Consider the following 16178-nt stretch of genomic DNA (forward strand, 5'->3'; position numbering starts at 1 on the left):
CACATTTCTTGACCTTCTAATCTGGTGCTCGTTAGCATGCAGTTTTCTAATTCAAACATTGAGTTCAATGGGTGGGAAGGCGGAGCATACTGATAGAAAGTAGTGATTAGAAATTTGTTCCAAAGCATGTACATCCTCCCCCAAAATTTCCATCCCTTCTGACCACTAACAGACATATGAAAGAGCAGCACTCAGGTGCTCAGGCCATTTGGGGGAAAACCTGGGCCTCTAGTAGATTCAGGATAGACATCAATACAAACTTGAAAGAGAAATTTACTTTGAGTAACAGCAGAATGATCTTTTTTTCCAGTAGTTATGCAATTATGTTTCCCCCCATCTCATCTGTAAGAGAAATACATCAAAGGGTATGGAAAACTGATATGCACAGAAAACTTTTGAAATTTTACCTTAGTCCAATGCCCAGACACCAACAGTCCTCAACACAAGTAAAAATGCTAGCAGATCTATATAAGGACTTTTCATTGTAAAAGGTAAACTGAGGTTTATTTGAACATGCCTATATTAGGGGTCTTTAAATTTAATCAGCTTTGTTGAAGTATAAATTATATACACAATAAAATTCTATGATTTTCAGTGTGAAGTTCAGTAAGTTTTGATAAGTGTATACAATTTGGTAACCACTGTCACAATCAATACATGGAACATTTCCATCACCTCAAAATATTCATTTGTTCCCTTTCACAATCCATTTCCCAGCTCCATCCCCAACCCCAGCCCCTAGCAACCACTGATCTGCTTTCTGTTGTTAGAGTTTTGACTTTTTTAGTGATGGAGAATTAACAACCACAGGTAATCACTGAATTGTAACACGTAGAGATTAAGAAAATTTCAATGTAGTTATACAGTGAGTGCTCTTTGTGTCTGGCTTCTTTCACTTGGCATTATGCTTTTTAAATATTCATCCATGTTGTTGCATTTATCAAGCCATGCCTTCTCATTACTAAGTAGTAGTTTAATATATGGCTATAACACAATTTCTTTATCCACTCACCTGCTGAAGGGCATTTGTGTTATTTCTATTCCTGGCTATTGTGAATAAAGCTGCTATGAGAATTTGAGTGCAAAAGTCATATTTAGGGAGGTTCAAATATTTAGGTGAGGAACTATGGTGTTAGAACTAAGAAATATTTGTCTTCTCTGTGTATATTATCCTGAAAAAAAAGTGAAAAATACAGACATTTGTAAACCATATTCCATATTAAAATTTAATCAGTAGATCCGTTGTAGGACAATTAAAGGTTTCATACATTTTCCAGCCCTAAAGAGTCACACACAGTCACATACATTCAACATGTTCCAAGATAATGCTTAATAGTGTGTAGGAAGATAATATTCCTTACAAACTTCAATATATTATGAATTAAAAAAACACATTCATATTATTATGTGAACAAAGAAGCCATTTTAAGAATTTTGTGAACTTATCTTAAAAGCAAATATGAGTTACAGAATCTCTCATTTAAAGAGAACAATTTCAACTAGTCCATCTTACAAGAAAAAACATTCATAAAATGCCTACATGCTTCTCACACTCATAACATTTATGCTTACTTTAATTAAAGAAGGAAAATGTTTCTCACGAAACGAGAAACATTTCCTATATTCATAACATCCCCAGGATTTTTTTTTTTAGTTTAAATTTCCATATAGAACTGTCTGGAATAGAAAATTCTAAATATCAGAATGTATGGTTATAAGCTTTCACATTCAAAAGTGCAGATAACAAATTCTAGTTCTCCAAAAAAAGAAATTACAACCTAGATGTCCCTTTTTGAAATAACAGTGATGGAGAGTTAACAACCACAGGTAATCACTGAATTGTAACACATGTAGAGACTAAGAAAATTTCAAGTGTTCCTAAATATCTATCATTATATAAAAATGAGCATTTTACAATATTACGATTTCTACAGCAAGATACAGACATACATATATTATGACTAAAGAAACTTCAGTAACGACAAAGCAAAACTTTTACCTTCATTTCAAGTTGCTTTCAAAAATTACTGATAAACTCAATCTCATTGAATTAATGAAAATAAATTTATCCCACAACAGATTTTTGTGGCAGAAACTACAATTTTAAAGAAATATAAGAAATAAAAATAACATGAGAAGTTCTCCTGATACAAACTATACTATTTAGATTCCCTTAACTCAATACAGGAAACCCAATGTCATATTTTGTAAACTAGTCATATAAAATGATTCTAAAAGTATAAATGAGATTTATATCAACGAATGGACTTGTGGTCACCTTCTCACCCATCACTGACAGCATCCAACGGAAACCTATGGTGCCAGGGAGGCAGGCTCCAGTGAAGACTGGGGCTCAAGACATAGGTGACTAACTGCCACAGGGTGGCAACGGTGCCGGCCAGCGAAGTGGGGGCACACGTTCTGTGTCCCCAGGTCCCAGGGCGGCTGCTTCGCCTCTGTCAATGCACCCAATCCCTTGGATGGCGAAGAACTTCCAGAATTTCTGCTTCTTTGGAGTTCGCTGAGGGTGAGTGCATGTACTCCCATCTGTGTACACCCAAAACAGAAGCAAAAAATGTAATAATAAAAAAATAATAAACAACACTTATACCTGTTTACTTAAGATAAATGAAAAATAAAGTTCTAAAACAGTAAAAAATGTCTCATACCTCTTTGTCTCCACTGTGCCTAATATGCCTTTCACCCACCAGGCTTTTTAAAAATACTTGTTGCTAAAGAAATAAAGTTTCTTAATTCCTGAGCACACTTTGGCTAATATCCCAGAAGGAAAATACACTTTTACTATAAATTAGGGTTTTGTAAAGTTCTAACCTGAGATGACCCATGGGCAAACTATTTTTAGCTTCATACTTTCACATTTATTTTGTGTTACTTTCTATTTATGGCAACAATATTGGCATGCCTTTTTAAATAGATTCTCTCAGAAAAAACATGAGTATCAAATTAAAGTAAATAATACATCAGATAATATAAAGGGCCACATAACAAATACTTTAGGCTTTGTGGGGCCACATATGGTCTCTTTCATATTTTTTGCTTTTAATAAATCCTTTTAAAAATGTAAAATCCTTTCTTAGCTCAAGGTCTGTACAAAAGCACACCTTTTGGTGGACTTGGATTTATCCTGCAGTCTTAAGTTTACAGACCCCCTGCATAGATTATAAGAAGCTAAAAGTGACCTGTTGTGTTAATGCTACTCAAGTGAGCAAGGCGGTGATTTCTAATCCGCCCACATCCGCTTGGAATATGCATTATACTTAGGGCCAGAGCGATCAGGCTGACCACCAGAGGCCTAATGGTCATGTTTACTTTTCACTCACTTCTCATCTCTCCAGTGGCAGGAATACCTAACAGTGATGTGCGCGATCTTCTAACCAAGGACAGAAGATCCCTAAACAATAGTTAGACAATGACAGAGCCAATGCCTTTGTGAAGGCATGACAACCAGAGGGTACTGCTCTCACAAGGCTAGATCAGAACAGCAAGGCAGACTGTCAATGGCATCCAGTAGTTGAATTCTTATCCAGACATTTAAATTCATGGAGAAAAAAGATTCTAACTCTTGTAAAACAAACAATGGTAACTTTGTTTTCTTTTTGATCTTTTCTATTTCAGTGTTGACACACATCATTCTCATTTTCTTAAAAGCAACGAAGTCGGTTGTAGATCTCTATTAACCTAATAGCAGCAATGTGAATATATCCGTCTGTAAAATTCCCCACACAGGCTCAATTCAACTCTAGGAAGCTAGCTCACCACAGCAGCATGGAAAACACAGAGAGAATGCTGTGCACCTCGTACTTTCAAACAAGCTTAATACTTCCTACGGGAGAGTAAGACATTTCCTCATACGTGCAATCATTTTTAATAAAATTAAGTTTTAGAAGTTGATATGTTCTTCCTGGAAAACTACCCATGCAAGGATAATCCGGCCCTTGGACATCATCACCCCCGTCCTCCTCCTCCCTCTATCCTTTCCCTGCTCTCACACACAAAGCTGTATCACTCACCCTGATACCCCTCAAAATATCCAATTTGATTTTCCTTAATGATTTGACTCTGATTTCTTAATAAAAGCAGCAAAGTCAAAACCAGTGACGTCTCTGGGTAAGAGATCTGTAGTGTTAACGTTCATGTTTGGTGGGGGCTGAGGGCTCGGGGTAGGGGGATAATTATTATGACAAGTTATTCTTACCGAGCAGTCAGAGGTAAAGACATCAAGATGCTTTCGATCCTGGATCCCGGAGTGAAGAGGCCAAACTTTGTACCCCGATCATACAGCAGGTTAAATTCCACATACCTGACATACGGACATCAAACAACATTAAGGGTCAGCTGAGTAAAATCTTTCTTAGCCCATGATGAATACTTAAAGGGGGGACTTCTTCCTGCCCACCCTCCCAATCAGCTGGAACTGACACAAGTCTACAGTCAGTTGAGTTTTCTCCATCTGGACAGACATAAATAAAAGGGTATTCTATCCAACAAACAATAGGACATAGATTCAGCCCCAACACAGAGCCGTTATAAAACAAGGAGGTTGTTTTCTAAGAAATAAAAAGAATGAACACAAGGCTGAGAACCTGAAGGCACAACAATCATGAAAAAGAAATGGCATGACTCCTTCTGGGCCTCCCCCACAGTCTGAGATGGTTAAGAGCCAACGACTTCATTTCACTGCCTATACCTCACAAGTACTAAGATAGGGCAGCAAACCTGTAATTAAAAGGCCAAATGCAGGTAACAGCAATCTATTAACATTTACTCATATATTCTCGATATTCCCTTTTATTGAGTTAGATAATAGCATTAACAAACCGTGATATAAATTAGTCTTCCTGCGGATTCATGGCAATCATAATAAAAGGCAGTGGTTGAGTTGCAGTGCTCAATTTTATTTGCTTAGAAAAATACCCTTAGCATCAATGAAAACTTGGTTTAGTACATTAGTTTTCCATTAACGGCCAGAGTAAGATGTAAACTCTGTCTAGCTTAAAAATATAATTGCCTTTAACATCATGGGATCCTTTGTAAAAGGGTCTCTTCTCCCCAATTTAAAAAAATAAGTTCTACTACCCAAAATAATTTAGAATGATCCATAAATCTGAAAATGTCAATAAATAGTACCCCTTTCAGATCATTTCTCAACTTGTCAGAAACTACTCTCTTAGTCTAAACTTACTCATATTCCTTTTTATCCATTTGTTACTCTCTTTAATCACACATAGAAGAAAATTTCTTCTAGAATCCTGGAGTAGTTCAATTTTTAGAATGTGCTTTTGTGTGTGCAAACTTGCCAAAGGTTCTGAGAAAAATTAAAATAAATTATATCCATGAATCCCTTTCTAGTCCTCACCATTTATTATTGATTCCATTTTGCATACTAATAACTATTTAATACCTTATGCCTGTTTCAAAATGTAATTTAAGTGAATCTTCTTAACTTCTTCCTAAGAATTTCAGTCTCCCAGCCCTTTTCCACCCCTGCCTGATATTACCTTTCTGAAACATTATGTAAGGAATGACTGGTTCTCTAATTTGTATTGATGTCTTTGTCAAAAACTGTGTAAGGAGCTCCCTAAATGAGCTTTTTGGAGGATCCCCTACTGTTTCCTTTCTTGAGTGAATGATGTCCCTATCCCTACATTAGCCTCTCTGACTCCCACCAGCCTCCGCTTACATCTGTTCTTTCTGATTCTTTCTATACATTACTCTTCTCTGAGGTGCCTGGGAATTATGGACTTGAACCATTCCTTCAATCTAACTGATGCCTGAATCTTATCCTGTTTCCCTTTCTCAAAATACAACAAAACAGCAGTAAGTTAAAGATGGTTAGTTTCTGTTCTCCTGAGGGGGGGGGGGGGGCGGGGGGAGAAAGACTCTAAGACTTGAAGTTTAAGGTCTGATGAGAGAATAGTAGTAACTGAGGACAAGAGACTAAATGAGTTTGCAAATAAGACTGTACAGTCAAAAGGGAAGCAGTCTCACTGCAGGGGAAACTCATTCTGGGCGGAGGTGGGGAGGAGTGACCCCTGTAGGAGATAGATAGGGCTGTAAATGCATTGTAAGCAAGTGAAGACATGCTGATAACCGCAGAAGAGCTAGGGTTATCTTTCGCCCCAGAGTTTACTGCCACCTGAAGCCCAGAGATAAGGGTGGTAGAAGGAGGCTCTCCTTGCAGAAGAGTCACCCACCACACCTCAGAAAATTCATCTAACACCCCCCACTTCTAACTCAAAACACATGAGTGTCTGCATATCAAATCTTACACAAAACTAGACCATGTACTTTCCATGCATTTTTCTTTTTCTTTTTAAATTATCCTCTTAGGTATACCTTCCCCACTGAACTGTGAGTTGTTTTTACAGGTCCATGCTATGCTCACCTTTGTAGTCAGCACAGAGACTAGTCATAGGGACACATAAGTGTCAAGTGAAAAAAGAAAGAAGTAAAGGCGTATTTGAGAGATCATAGGAAAACAAAAACATGTCCCAAAACAGATGCATTGTGTAAGCAATTTCTAAGAAGAAAAGTTAATCAACTCTCACTTTCCCATGTTTATCAACAGAGACCAGACAGCACAGGTGGTCATAAAGAAGGATAAACACAGACATACATCTTTAGACCTGGAATGTTATTTAAGGTGATCTTTTCTGGGCACTAGTGTTACCTCCTTAAGTGCCCAAAACTTCATATGCTTGATACAGAATGAACACAAGTGAGAAAATCCATTTTACAGCCATGGACCAGGAGTATATATGCAATTAAGATGGCAATAAGAAACTCCTGCGAGCCAGAATAGTGGATTCTTTGGAGCTGAGTCACAAGTATACTCCCCCGCCCCCAGATGAAGATAATCTCAGGATGATCACCCAAATGTGCTGACCGAGCTCAATGAATGCACAGAGCAGGGTGCTAAGGTGAGTATCATGGTAAGAAACACAAACCTGCTTCAACCGCTTCCTTCATGAATGGGAAAGGCTGCAAGTTTCGAAGCCATGATAACCTGGCTCCACATCTGGGATCTTTATTGACCAGCTGTGTAATCTTGGACAAGGAACTGGCCTTTCTGAGAATTAGTTTTATCATCTATAAAATGATAATGATTACACCAAAATCACAAGTTTGTGGAGAAAAATAGATGCAAACTGCCTCATATATGGGTTGGCACATAGTAATGACTCCATAATTAGTAAATATTGTCATTAAGTGTAAATAATTTCTAAAATGATTATTTTCATTAAAACAACGTCCAAGAAACCTTAATGACGAATGAAAAAAGGTGTGATTCCAAATTTACAACGCAGCAAAAACATTAAATGGTACACATTATGTTGGCATAAGGCTGGAGGGTACTGCTTGAAACCTAAGTAAAAGAAATAGGCTGAATTAAATTCATCAAGTACTTACTACATGCCTACTACGAATCCCTTAGGTAGACTAATGAAATGCACTTTGCTCTTTCTAAAATACTATATCATACAACGTTGTTTTATTCATTTACTATTCATCTGGTTATGAAAAGAAATTAGGGTGAGTACTAATACAACTCTGAAGAAGTATCTGCCCCATATAGCACACCACCCACGGTTACTACAGCTGCTCCACCCCTCTCCCCAGTTACATAACCAGCCGGTTGATTCTCCTTTCAGTCACTCACCGTCCCCTCCGGAGCTGCTGCCACAGCTTCTCCTGAGGGGTGAATGAGTCATCGCGGTGCTTCTTCACGAGGGGAATATAAGCAGGAACGACAGCCTGGGCACAGCTCTGCACAAACTGAAACACCTCCTCCTTGGATGGAGAGTCAAGGTCATCAAAAAAGATACCCCCGATGCCCCGGCGCTCCCCACGATGGGCGATATAGAAGTAATCGTCACACCTGGGAAACAGAGCAACGCCAAGTCAGGGATCAGAGGGAAACAACAAAGGCATGAACGTCAATGTGAGTGTTTCCACTCGGAGCACCATCCTTGACTAAGGCCCGCAGTGTCCTCACTCTTTGTCCAACTATGAAAATGAAAAAAAGGCTTTAGATGGATCTCCTGCAGTTAGCACCCATGCAGAATTTGCTTTTACTTTTATCTGCAGAGTAGGCAATTTAATACATGTCTATCTAAAGCATATAGACTCTTAAGACCTTTAGTGAAAGAGAAACAAACAGCCCAGGTTTAATACTGTATATCTTGAAACGAGTGGCGTCGCTGCCTCAGAAGCAACTTATACTTAGATCCCATTACATATCTACCAAACATCCTGGGTCTCCTCACAACTCTTGTCTGTTTGTTTTTTCTTTAGTGTTTCTTTCACAAAGTGTCCAATTCCACCTTTCTCCTTGCCACAAATCTCTGGTACATTTCCATCTGTCCCTAACAGTTCTCCAGCCCTTCCTATGCCCTCATATATCGCCATGGCAATAGAGAGACAATTCTCACCTGGGATGAAAATTTAATTTCCCACCAGAGGATTAAAAAGCCTTGGATTTGCAAACATAAATCACCTTAGAGTTTACATTCGAAATCATTTGGAATCAAAGAATATACTGCTACCCAGTTTTTATTGCAGACATTCAAATATTCCTAAGTCAATAACTTATGAAAACCACTTAAAACTGGTATCCCAATTCTAGGGGGCAATGAAGTAGTTCAACCTTCATCAGCTAAAAAAAGGTATTTAGTGAGGAACAGAATACACGTTAGGTATCATGACCTACCATTTTTTAAATTTAGGGTAGAGATCTGGGCCGTGCCGGTCACAAGCCTCCTTTAGAGTTCTGTGAAAATGGACGGCATCCTCTTGGTTCAAGTACGTGGGAGTAAGGTCACTTCCCCCACCAAACCACCAATGCTTGTTACCTACCAAATCAAGACATGTAAATGTGACTTGGACTCTGGACTTTGAGATGCATCACGTTACTCACTGTATTAGCAAACTTAATTTATCAGCTAACTTTATTAAGCATGAAACGGGTGACAATCAAAAACACTGAACTGGGCCCTGGCTGGGTTGTGTCATCTTGATATGCCAAGATTGTGGGTTCGATCCCCAGTCAGGGCACATACAGGAATCAATCAATGGACATATAAATACATGGAACAACAAATCAATGTCTCTCCACCCCCCACCTTCCTCTCTCTCTCTCAAAAAATAAATAAAGAAATAAATAAATCAAACCAACTGAAATTAGCTCTAAATGGCCTGTAAGGCCTGGGCAGGAAAGAAGTAAGAAACTAAAAAGTGAGAGTAGAACTAGGCAGGGAAATGACACACAGGGCAGGGAATGCTCAAACACCACAGGTGGACCAGGCAGTGGATTTTAACTCTGGCTACCTATTAAAATCACATGAGAAGCTTAAAATGCCTCTGTTGGTCACAATTTAAAAAAAATAAGTAAATAAAAGCAAATATCTGTCCCAGGCATCTATAGCTTATTTAAAAACAAAACAAAACACACACAAAAGAACAGGAGATTCTTATGCTGCCTATATTAAATACCATCTCCCCTTCCCCCCAGAAAGGGTAAATATACTTGCTGAGGGGGACAACTCAAATAGTTTGAGAATAACTATTTCATGTGCTTAGTTAGGTCTATAGGTTGTCAGTACCAGTTGCCAATTTTTTAAACATAAGCAACTTCAAAATGCAAAGTTAAATACATTGACTTTAAATGCCATCACCTACAGAGACATCAAGAGGAGTAGCGTGGCACTGCACAGGCGCTCTGACAGGTGTAAGAGCTGACTCAGCTAACGGGATTCCTAGGCTGGAATTACACGTGCATAATGAGGCAGGATCAAGTGCATCCCATCCTACAGTGCACTGGTGACCAGCAAAGTTATGCATGTGGAAGATATTTTCCAAAAGCAAGTTCTCAATTTCAACTTAATCTTGCACACAAGGTTTTCCTTTGGGTGGGTTTATATTTGCAAAGAACCCTGTGTGCACTTTAAGTTCAGGTTCATTCAATTGTTCCTTCTGTATAGGAGGAAATATGGAGCAATCAGAATTGAGCCAGTCCCGTTTTCATGTCCAGTGCATAATCCATTGCACTTGCTAAGGAATAAGCCATCATATGCCTCCTGAGAAATCTAGTTAAAATTGTATTTATTCTCTCTCACTGTTAGATGTTATGTCCTCTAACCTGCTTTAAAATACACATTTGGCACAGTAGTATTTTCCACAGCTCCAGACATACATACCATCGGCTTCTTCTACTTCAAAGTATCTGTAGTTGAAATGGATGGTAGGAGCATGAGGATTCTTGGGGTGGATAACGGAGCTCACACCCATAGCAGAAAATGACAATTTACCTGGAAAGTAAAACACACAGTGAGCTGCTCTCAATCACTTGGCTTGATACAAAGTACCTCCAACATGGTTTCTGGATCAGTTTTCAAAAGCTGCTTTTTAATTTGTTTTTTAAAATATAATTTTAAAAAAAGTAATTGTGAACATGCTTATGGGACATATGCACCCAAATGGCTTTTTACAGAAGCAATATTTATTTTTCAAATAAAACCTGTGGGGAAGAACAGCTTGCAGCAACTACTAAAGGCAATTGAGACTGGCTTACCATCTTTACTCTTCAGATTTTTTCCTCTATTTCTCATTTGCTTTGCTGCTTCCTCAGAAAGATGTCCATGAACGACAGAAATGCTCACCCCAGCCTTTTCAAAAACATGCCCATCTTGAAGTACACAGCTGATGCCCCCACCTCCTGTTTATAGAAATGTAAAATGAGCAAAGAATGAAAAACAGAAAATAAAGCACAAAATTAAAAAAACACACACCCTTGAATGAGGTGATGGGACTGGGACTTATTCTCCTCCTCTATTTTCAATATCTGTATATTTATAATTTCCAGGTGCAATAAAATTAGATAATTAGCTTAGCTTTATGACATTTGCTACTGATAGTAGGCAAATATTATCTCTTCAAATCACATAATTGAATATTTCTTCTACATTTTTATGCCGTCATCTAAAACAAACCACTGGGCACTGGCCGGTTGCTTGGTGGTTAGAGCATTGGGCTACGGACTGAAGGGTCTCCGGTTGGATTCCGGTCAAGGGCATTTAGCTTTGTTGCAGGCTCCATCCCTGACCCAGGGGCACATGGGGGAGGCAACCAATCGATGTGTCTCTCTCACATCCATGTTTCTCTCTCTCTCCCCCCCGCCCCTCACTTCCACTCTCGAAAAATCAATGGGAGAAATAACCTTGGGTGAGGATTAACAAAAAAAACAAATAAATAAAGTGAAATAAAATAAATCACCGGAACATTTTCCTTTCAAATACAACTGCTTTGGTTATGACATACGAGAGAAAACTAAGGTTAAAAACAGGAATGGATATATTTGAAAACTTTCGTTATTACTGAATTTAAGAGCTCCATATTGTTTCAATTGTTTTTTTCTTAGTGTTTGTCTTTTCGTTTTGTTTACAGGCAACTGAAGAACAGTAGATATTGGATCACTTGGGGATTTGGAACTCTAAATTGAGTGAGACCCAGTACATTTACGTATATGAGCTTTACTATTAGTAGCCGGTCTGTTTGTTTTTTAAAACACTAGAGTTACTACAAGAGTAGCTGTCATAAAGATGCATGTTCAGCTTGCTTTATTTCTAAGATTCTTTGAGCTGGCTAGGACATAGGATGACCCAGTACAACTGTATATTACAAACAAGAAAAATGAGGCACGGAAATGTAAAACACCTTCTCCAGGAACACATTTGTTTCCTGCTTTCTATGTATCAGACAGTAAAAGTTAAGTACCTTCAAGAAGGTCACTCAGCTAGTTCAGTACTTGAGGTTTTGTGTCCTGGTTCAATGGCTTTCGCTTGAAAACATTACAAGATGGAAAACACTATGAAAACCAGGTTTAACTTCACTTAATATAAATGAGGCAGGATCACAGCCCCAAACCAGCGGATAAGAAGTTGCTGTAGGAAAGCCAGAAATCCTTTAAGTTTATGATCAAGGTGTGTGTGTGGGGGGGGGGGGGGGGGGGGGGGAGGGTGTTGGGGGAGGGGGGGTTCAAGCCTGGTGCATTTTGTAGAACTACTGACAAACCAATCAAATAGTTCTTGTGCAACTTGGGTGAGTGACACCACACAATGACACCCTTAGCTGGAGGAGCCTGGCTGGCACGTAGCAAAGAGGAGCCAAGTTTCTCTTTCCATTTCCAAAGAAGGGGAAGGTATAAACACACCAAGAAAAAGAGATGAAATATGGGGAAATCTATGTGCAATGACAAATTTGGACATCCACGCTTGTTGGCTAAAATAACCCTAAGACCTCTGCGAAAAACGCCATTCAAAGATTGCAAAGATTTTGAAATGCCGAGTGCTAGCGTGACAGCACACCTGGTTCCACGCCTCCAAGAAGAGGGCTGAAGGCCCTTTCGGTGCCAATCTTTGCAACGGCGTCCCTTTTTATCTGGCAGGTCCCCTTTCCTACTCTCACACCCTCGTCCGAGTCATTTCACGGCCGCAAACTAAAGCCCGACCCCCTCTGCCCAGCTTCACCTCCCGTTCGGCGCCGACCTCCTCACCTTCCTTCCTCTCCCACCGGTCCACGGAGAAGCCGGCGCCCCCATCCACCTGGGCCAGGGCCTGGCACACCTGCGCCTGCGTCTCCAGGATCAGCAGCTCCATCTTGGTCTTCATGTCGCCCGGCCTCCTTCGCAGCTCGCGCAGGTCGGTCACGGGCGAGGCCATGAAGCCCCTGCAGCGGCGGGCCAGCTCGTCCTCCTCCTCCCCCGGGCTCCCCGGCGAGGGGCTCCGCGCCCCCGAGCTCTTGGGCACCATCTCCGCCCGCGCCACGTGCCCAAAGGCGGCGGCGGCGAGCCCCGCCAGCCCCGCCAGCGCCGCGGCCAGCCCGGTCCCACGCCGGGGGCCGCCCCCCGCCGTCGCCCCGAGCCCCAGCCCGCGGCTCTGCCCCGCGCCGGCGGTGCCAGGGGGCCGGCAGAGGCATCCGGCCCGCCCGCGCCAGGACCCGGCACGGAGCTCCGCGCAGCCGCCCCACGCCGCGCGCCAGCAGGGGCCCGCGCTCAGCCGGCCCAGGGGGAAGGCCATGCTCCCGCGCTGTCCCCCCGGGCAGTGCCGCGTCCCCGCGATCGGCCCCGAAGCCCCGCGGGAATCCCGAGCCGACCAACCCGGCTGGGAGGGCACCGGGAACTTTTGGCGAAGAAAAGCAACTACCCCGCCTGCCTCCCAGGCTGCGGGTGGGCCGCGAGGGATTCTGGGAGCTGTAGTCCAGGCTCCTATGCCGCCTGCAAGGGTGAGGCCAGGAGATAAGGCGACAACTTTCTCCAGAAGGGAGTGTAGGAGGGGAGGAGAGCTGGGTGCCCGAGCACAGTGGGAGCATAGGCAGAGCGAAAAGAGGCGTTCCTGTAAAGTAGGTACAGCCCTAGTATGCTGTTCCGTCAACCAGAGGGGGAAGAGGAATTGGGCCAGACACCAGGAGTGAGTCAGGCAAAAATAAGGCCAGAGACCCTCTCTCCCTAAACGACCCCTGACCTACATTTTCAAACAGGGTTGCAAACCCTAGCTCCATTATCTATACAGGGCCCCTTCCTGCCTGGTTCTAGTCCTATAGAGCTTGTGGAGTTTGTAGGACTGGGTGGAACCTTGGGAAACTCCTTGCCTTAGGGCAAGTTTCTAAAGGAAGTGGGGAAAAGCTAGTGAAAGGCTCCCAAGAAATACTCGGAAAATACTTGCTGGGATCACTGAATATCACAGTCCTGTGGTAGGCAGTTAGACAGGAGCAGAGCAAGAAGGGTTGGCCAGGTGTAGAAGGATACCAGGAAAGCCCCAGGTGCCTGGCAAAGGACAATTGTAGGGTGGGACCTCACTCCTCCTGGGTAACCTTTCATCCCCTTGCATATTGCTATATTGCTGGTCATGGGTGTTGTACCTCCCCCCCCCCACCCCCACTTCTTTTCTCCCTAGAAATAACTCCACACCCAGAAAGCAGCTAAACCAGACAAGTGACAACCTATGACTGACCTCAGGACCAGTTGCATTAGATAATGACCCCCTGCCCAGGCTCAGACCAGTCATTCAGGCCTGGTCTGAAAAGGCGTAGAATATTCTATTGAAATCTTCCCCTGGGACCACCCCTAAAAATCTCCACACTTCCCCTGGGATGGCCCCTACAAATATCCATTCTTAGGATGGAGACCCAGCTGGCTCTTCCTCCCAGAGTATGCCCATGTCTCCCCTCATATTTCCCCCTCCACTTCCACCCAGGCATCTCACCTTTACCTTCCTCACTTCCAAGCTCCAAGGGCCCTTACACCATTAACTATGCCCAGTTCTTCTACGAATTACTTTTACTTCTGTGATTTTCTAAATAAAGGTTCTCTTATATTTTGACTCTTGGCTATGAATTTTTTCCTTGCCAGAACTCAAGTACCGAGGTGCCTGAACCCAGGTCAGGTCTGACCCCCAAGGGGTCTAACACCAGTTGCCTTTCCTAACATGGCCAATAATTCTATGATTAAAGTCTTTCCAGGCCTTGCTCCTACAGTGCCCACTTGATTATTTTAGAGACAGGAAAAGCAAAGTGACTGTTTTACTAGACCCACATAAAATTCATGACCTGGTGTGTTTGGGTGATCAAGGAATAGGAGATTTAAAATATTTTTCATCATCCAACAGTTGTAGGATGCTGCCAACTATTTCTCAGGGTTAGTACTCCCAACAACTCCTGTAAACAAAGCAGGACAAATATTCACATTTTCTCAACCTCCCACCCTAAACACATACATACACATACTTTTAAAAATGAGAAAAGCAGCTAACATAGACTTGATGGACAGATTTTTTTGTTCCTATTACCATATCACAGTTCCATGTTGTCTGGACATAGGAGTGTAAGAATGATTGTCGCGGGCTAATGTGTCCCTTATGTCCCCAGGATGATTTTAATTTCTAGTAGCAGATAATTTAAACCTCTGGTGGTAGTTTCTCCAGGTTGTTCTTAGTGGCTAGATGCAGTGATGGAACTTTCATGGCTATGCCCAGACCAATGGTTCAAGGTGGCATAGTTTACCCATCTACAACTGTGTCTGGCAACTCTCACATGGGACTTGATGTATGTGGGTGAGCACATCTGACTCTTTAGCAGGTCAACTAAAGGTAATGGCTTGGATTGAGAAGTGAATAAACTACTTTGGGGAAGTTTTTTGTTTTTGTTTTTGTTTTTTTGCCATAGTGTGGCTTCCTGGAAGGCTGAGTTGCGGGATGGGGGAAGGAAAGATAAGAAATATCATTCTAAGGAGTGTTGTTTGCCTGCTCTAGATGTCTGTGGTGAGGTTTGACTGGGCCTAGTGATAACATGCATCTCATCAAGAAGAAACCTCTCTGGCACATATGAAAAAAAAATTTTTTAAATTGATTTTAGAGAGAGAGAAGGGAGAGAAGGAAAGAGAGAAACATAGATTTTGTTCCACTTATTTATGCATTCATTGGTTGCTTCTTGAATGTGCCCTGACAAGGGATGGAACCTGCAACCTTGTTGTATTATTATGATACTCTAACCAACTGAGCTACCCAGCCAGGCCATCTCTGGCCCATTTTAAAGAACCCCCTTTTTTATTGCTCTGATTCTGAGGCTACCCAGAAAGGTACTAAAAGGTAAGCAGGCACAGGCCATGTTGAATGCTTGTCCAGTCAGACAGGCTCATCCTGAGCCAGTTGGGTACTAGTTTCCAGATTCCCATCCCTCTCCATCCTTAGCCTCTAGGCAAAGAGCCTCTCTCATTTCCTCCCCTGACTTCCAGCACTCTCCCTACCTTCACCTTATAATGTTATTCTTAAGAAATACCTTAACAGCCTGGATAGTGTGAATTTAAATCACACTCCCTGGGAGTTCAAATGTCCACAAAAGGGATACTTGTATTTAAGCCTGATTTGTCAGTAGATGGCATGTTCACATTTACACTTGAGATAGATCACTCTGTAAGCAGGGGATGGAATATGAGGGGTGAGGCTGGAAGCAGATGGATAGGGGAGCTCAGGTAATACAATGCTGCTCCTTTACCATCCTAAGGAGTACAATTTTTCACATTAGTGACTCTAATAACAATTTGAACCTTTGACATTCTTTCTTCGAAGGAGCTCAAAATAGAATCAAGTTTATAATAAAACACTCTG

At 41.7% G+C, this 16178-nt stretch overlaps 1 protein-coding gene across 1 annotated transcript; it reads right to left on the minus strand.

Moving 5' to 3' along the window:
* Positions 1-1210: 1210 nt before the first annotated feature.
* CPOX (coproporphyrinogen oxidase) lies at positions 1211-13094 on the minus strand (the record flags this gene model as incomplete). Its single annotated transcript, XM_081085730.1, has 7 exons — positions 1211-2547; positions 4217-4321; positions 7682-7900; positions 8732-8873; positions 10218-10328; positions 10592-10735; positions 12572-13094. 7 exons carry the CDS (start codon positions 13092-13094, stop codon positions 2460-2462), a joined length of 1332 nt encoding a protein of 443 aa, XP_080941856.1. The 3' UTR covers positions 1211-2459.
* Between the last annotated feature and the right edge of the window lie 3084 nt (positions 13095-16178).

The sequence above is a fragment of the Myotis nattereri genome, assembly GCF_964212035.1.
Source record: "Myotis nattereri genome assembly, chromosome: 3".
Classification (NCBI taxonomy): domain Eukaryota; kingdom Metazoa; phylum Chordata; class Mammalia; order Chiroptera; family Vespertilionidae; genus Myotis; species Myotis nattereri.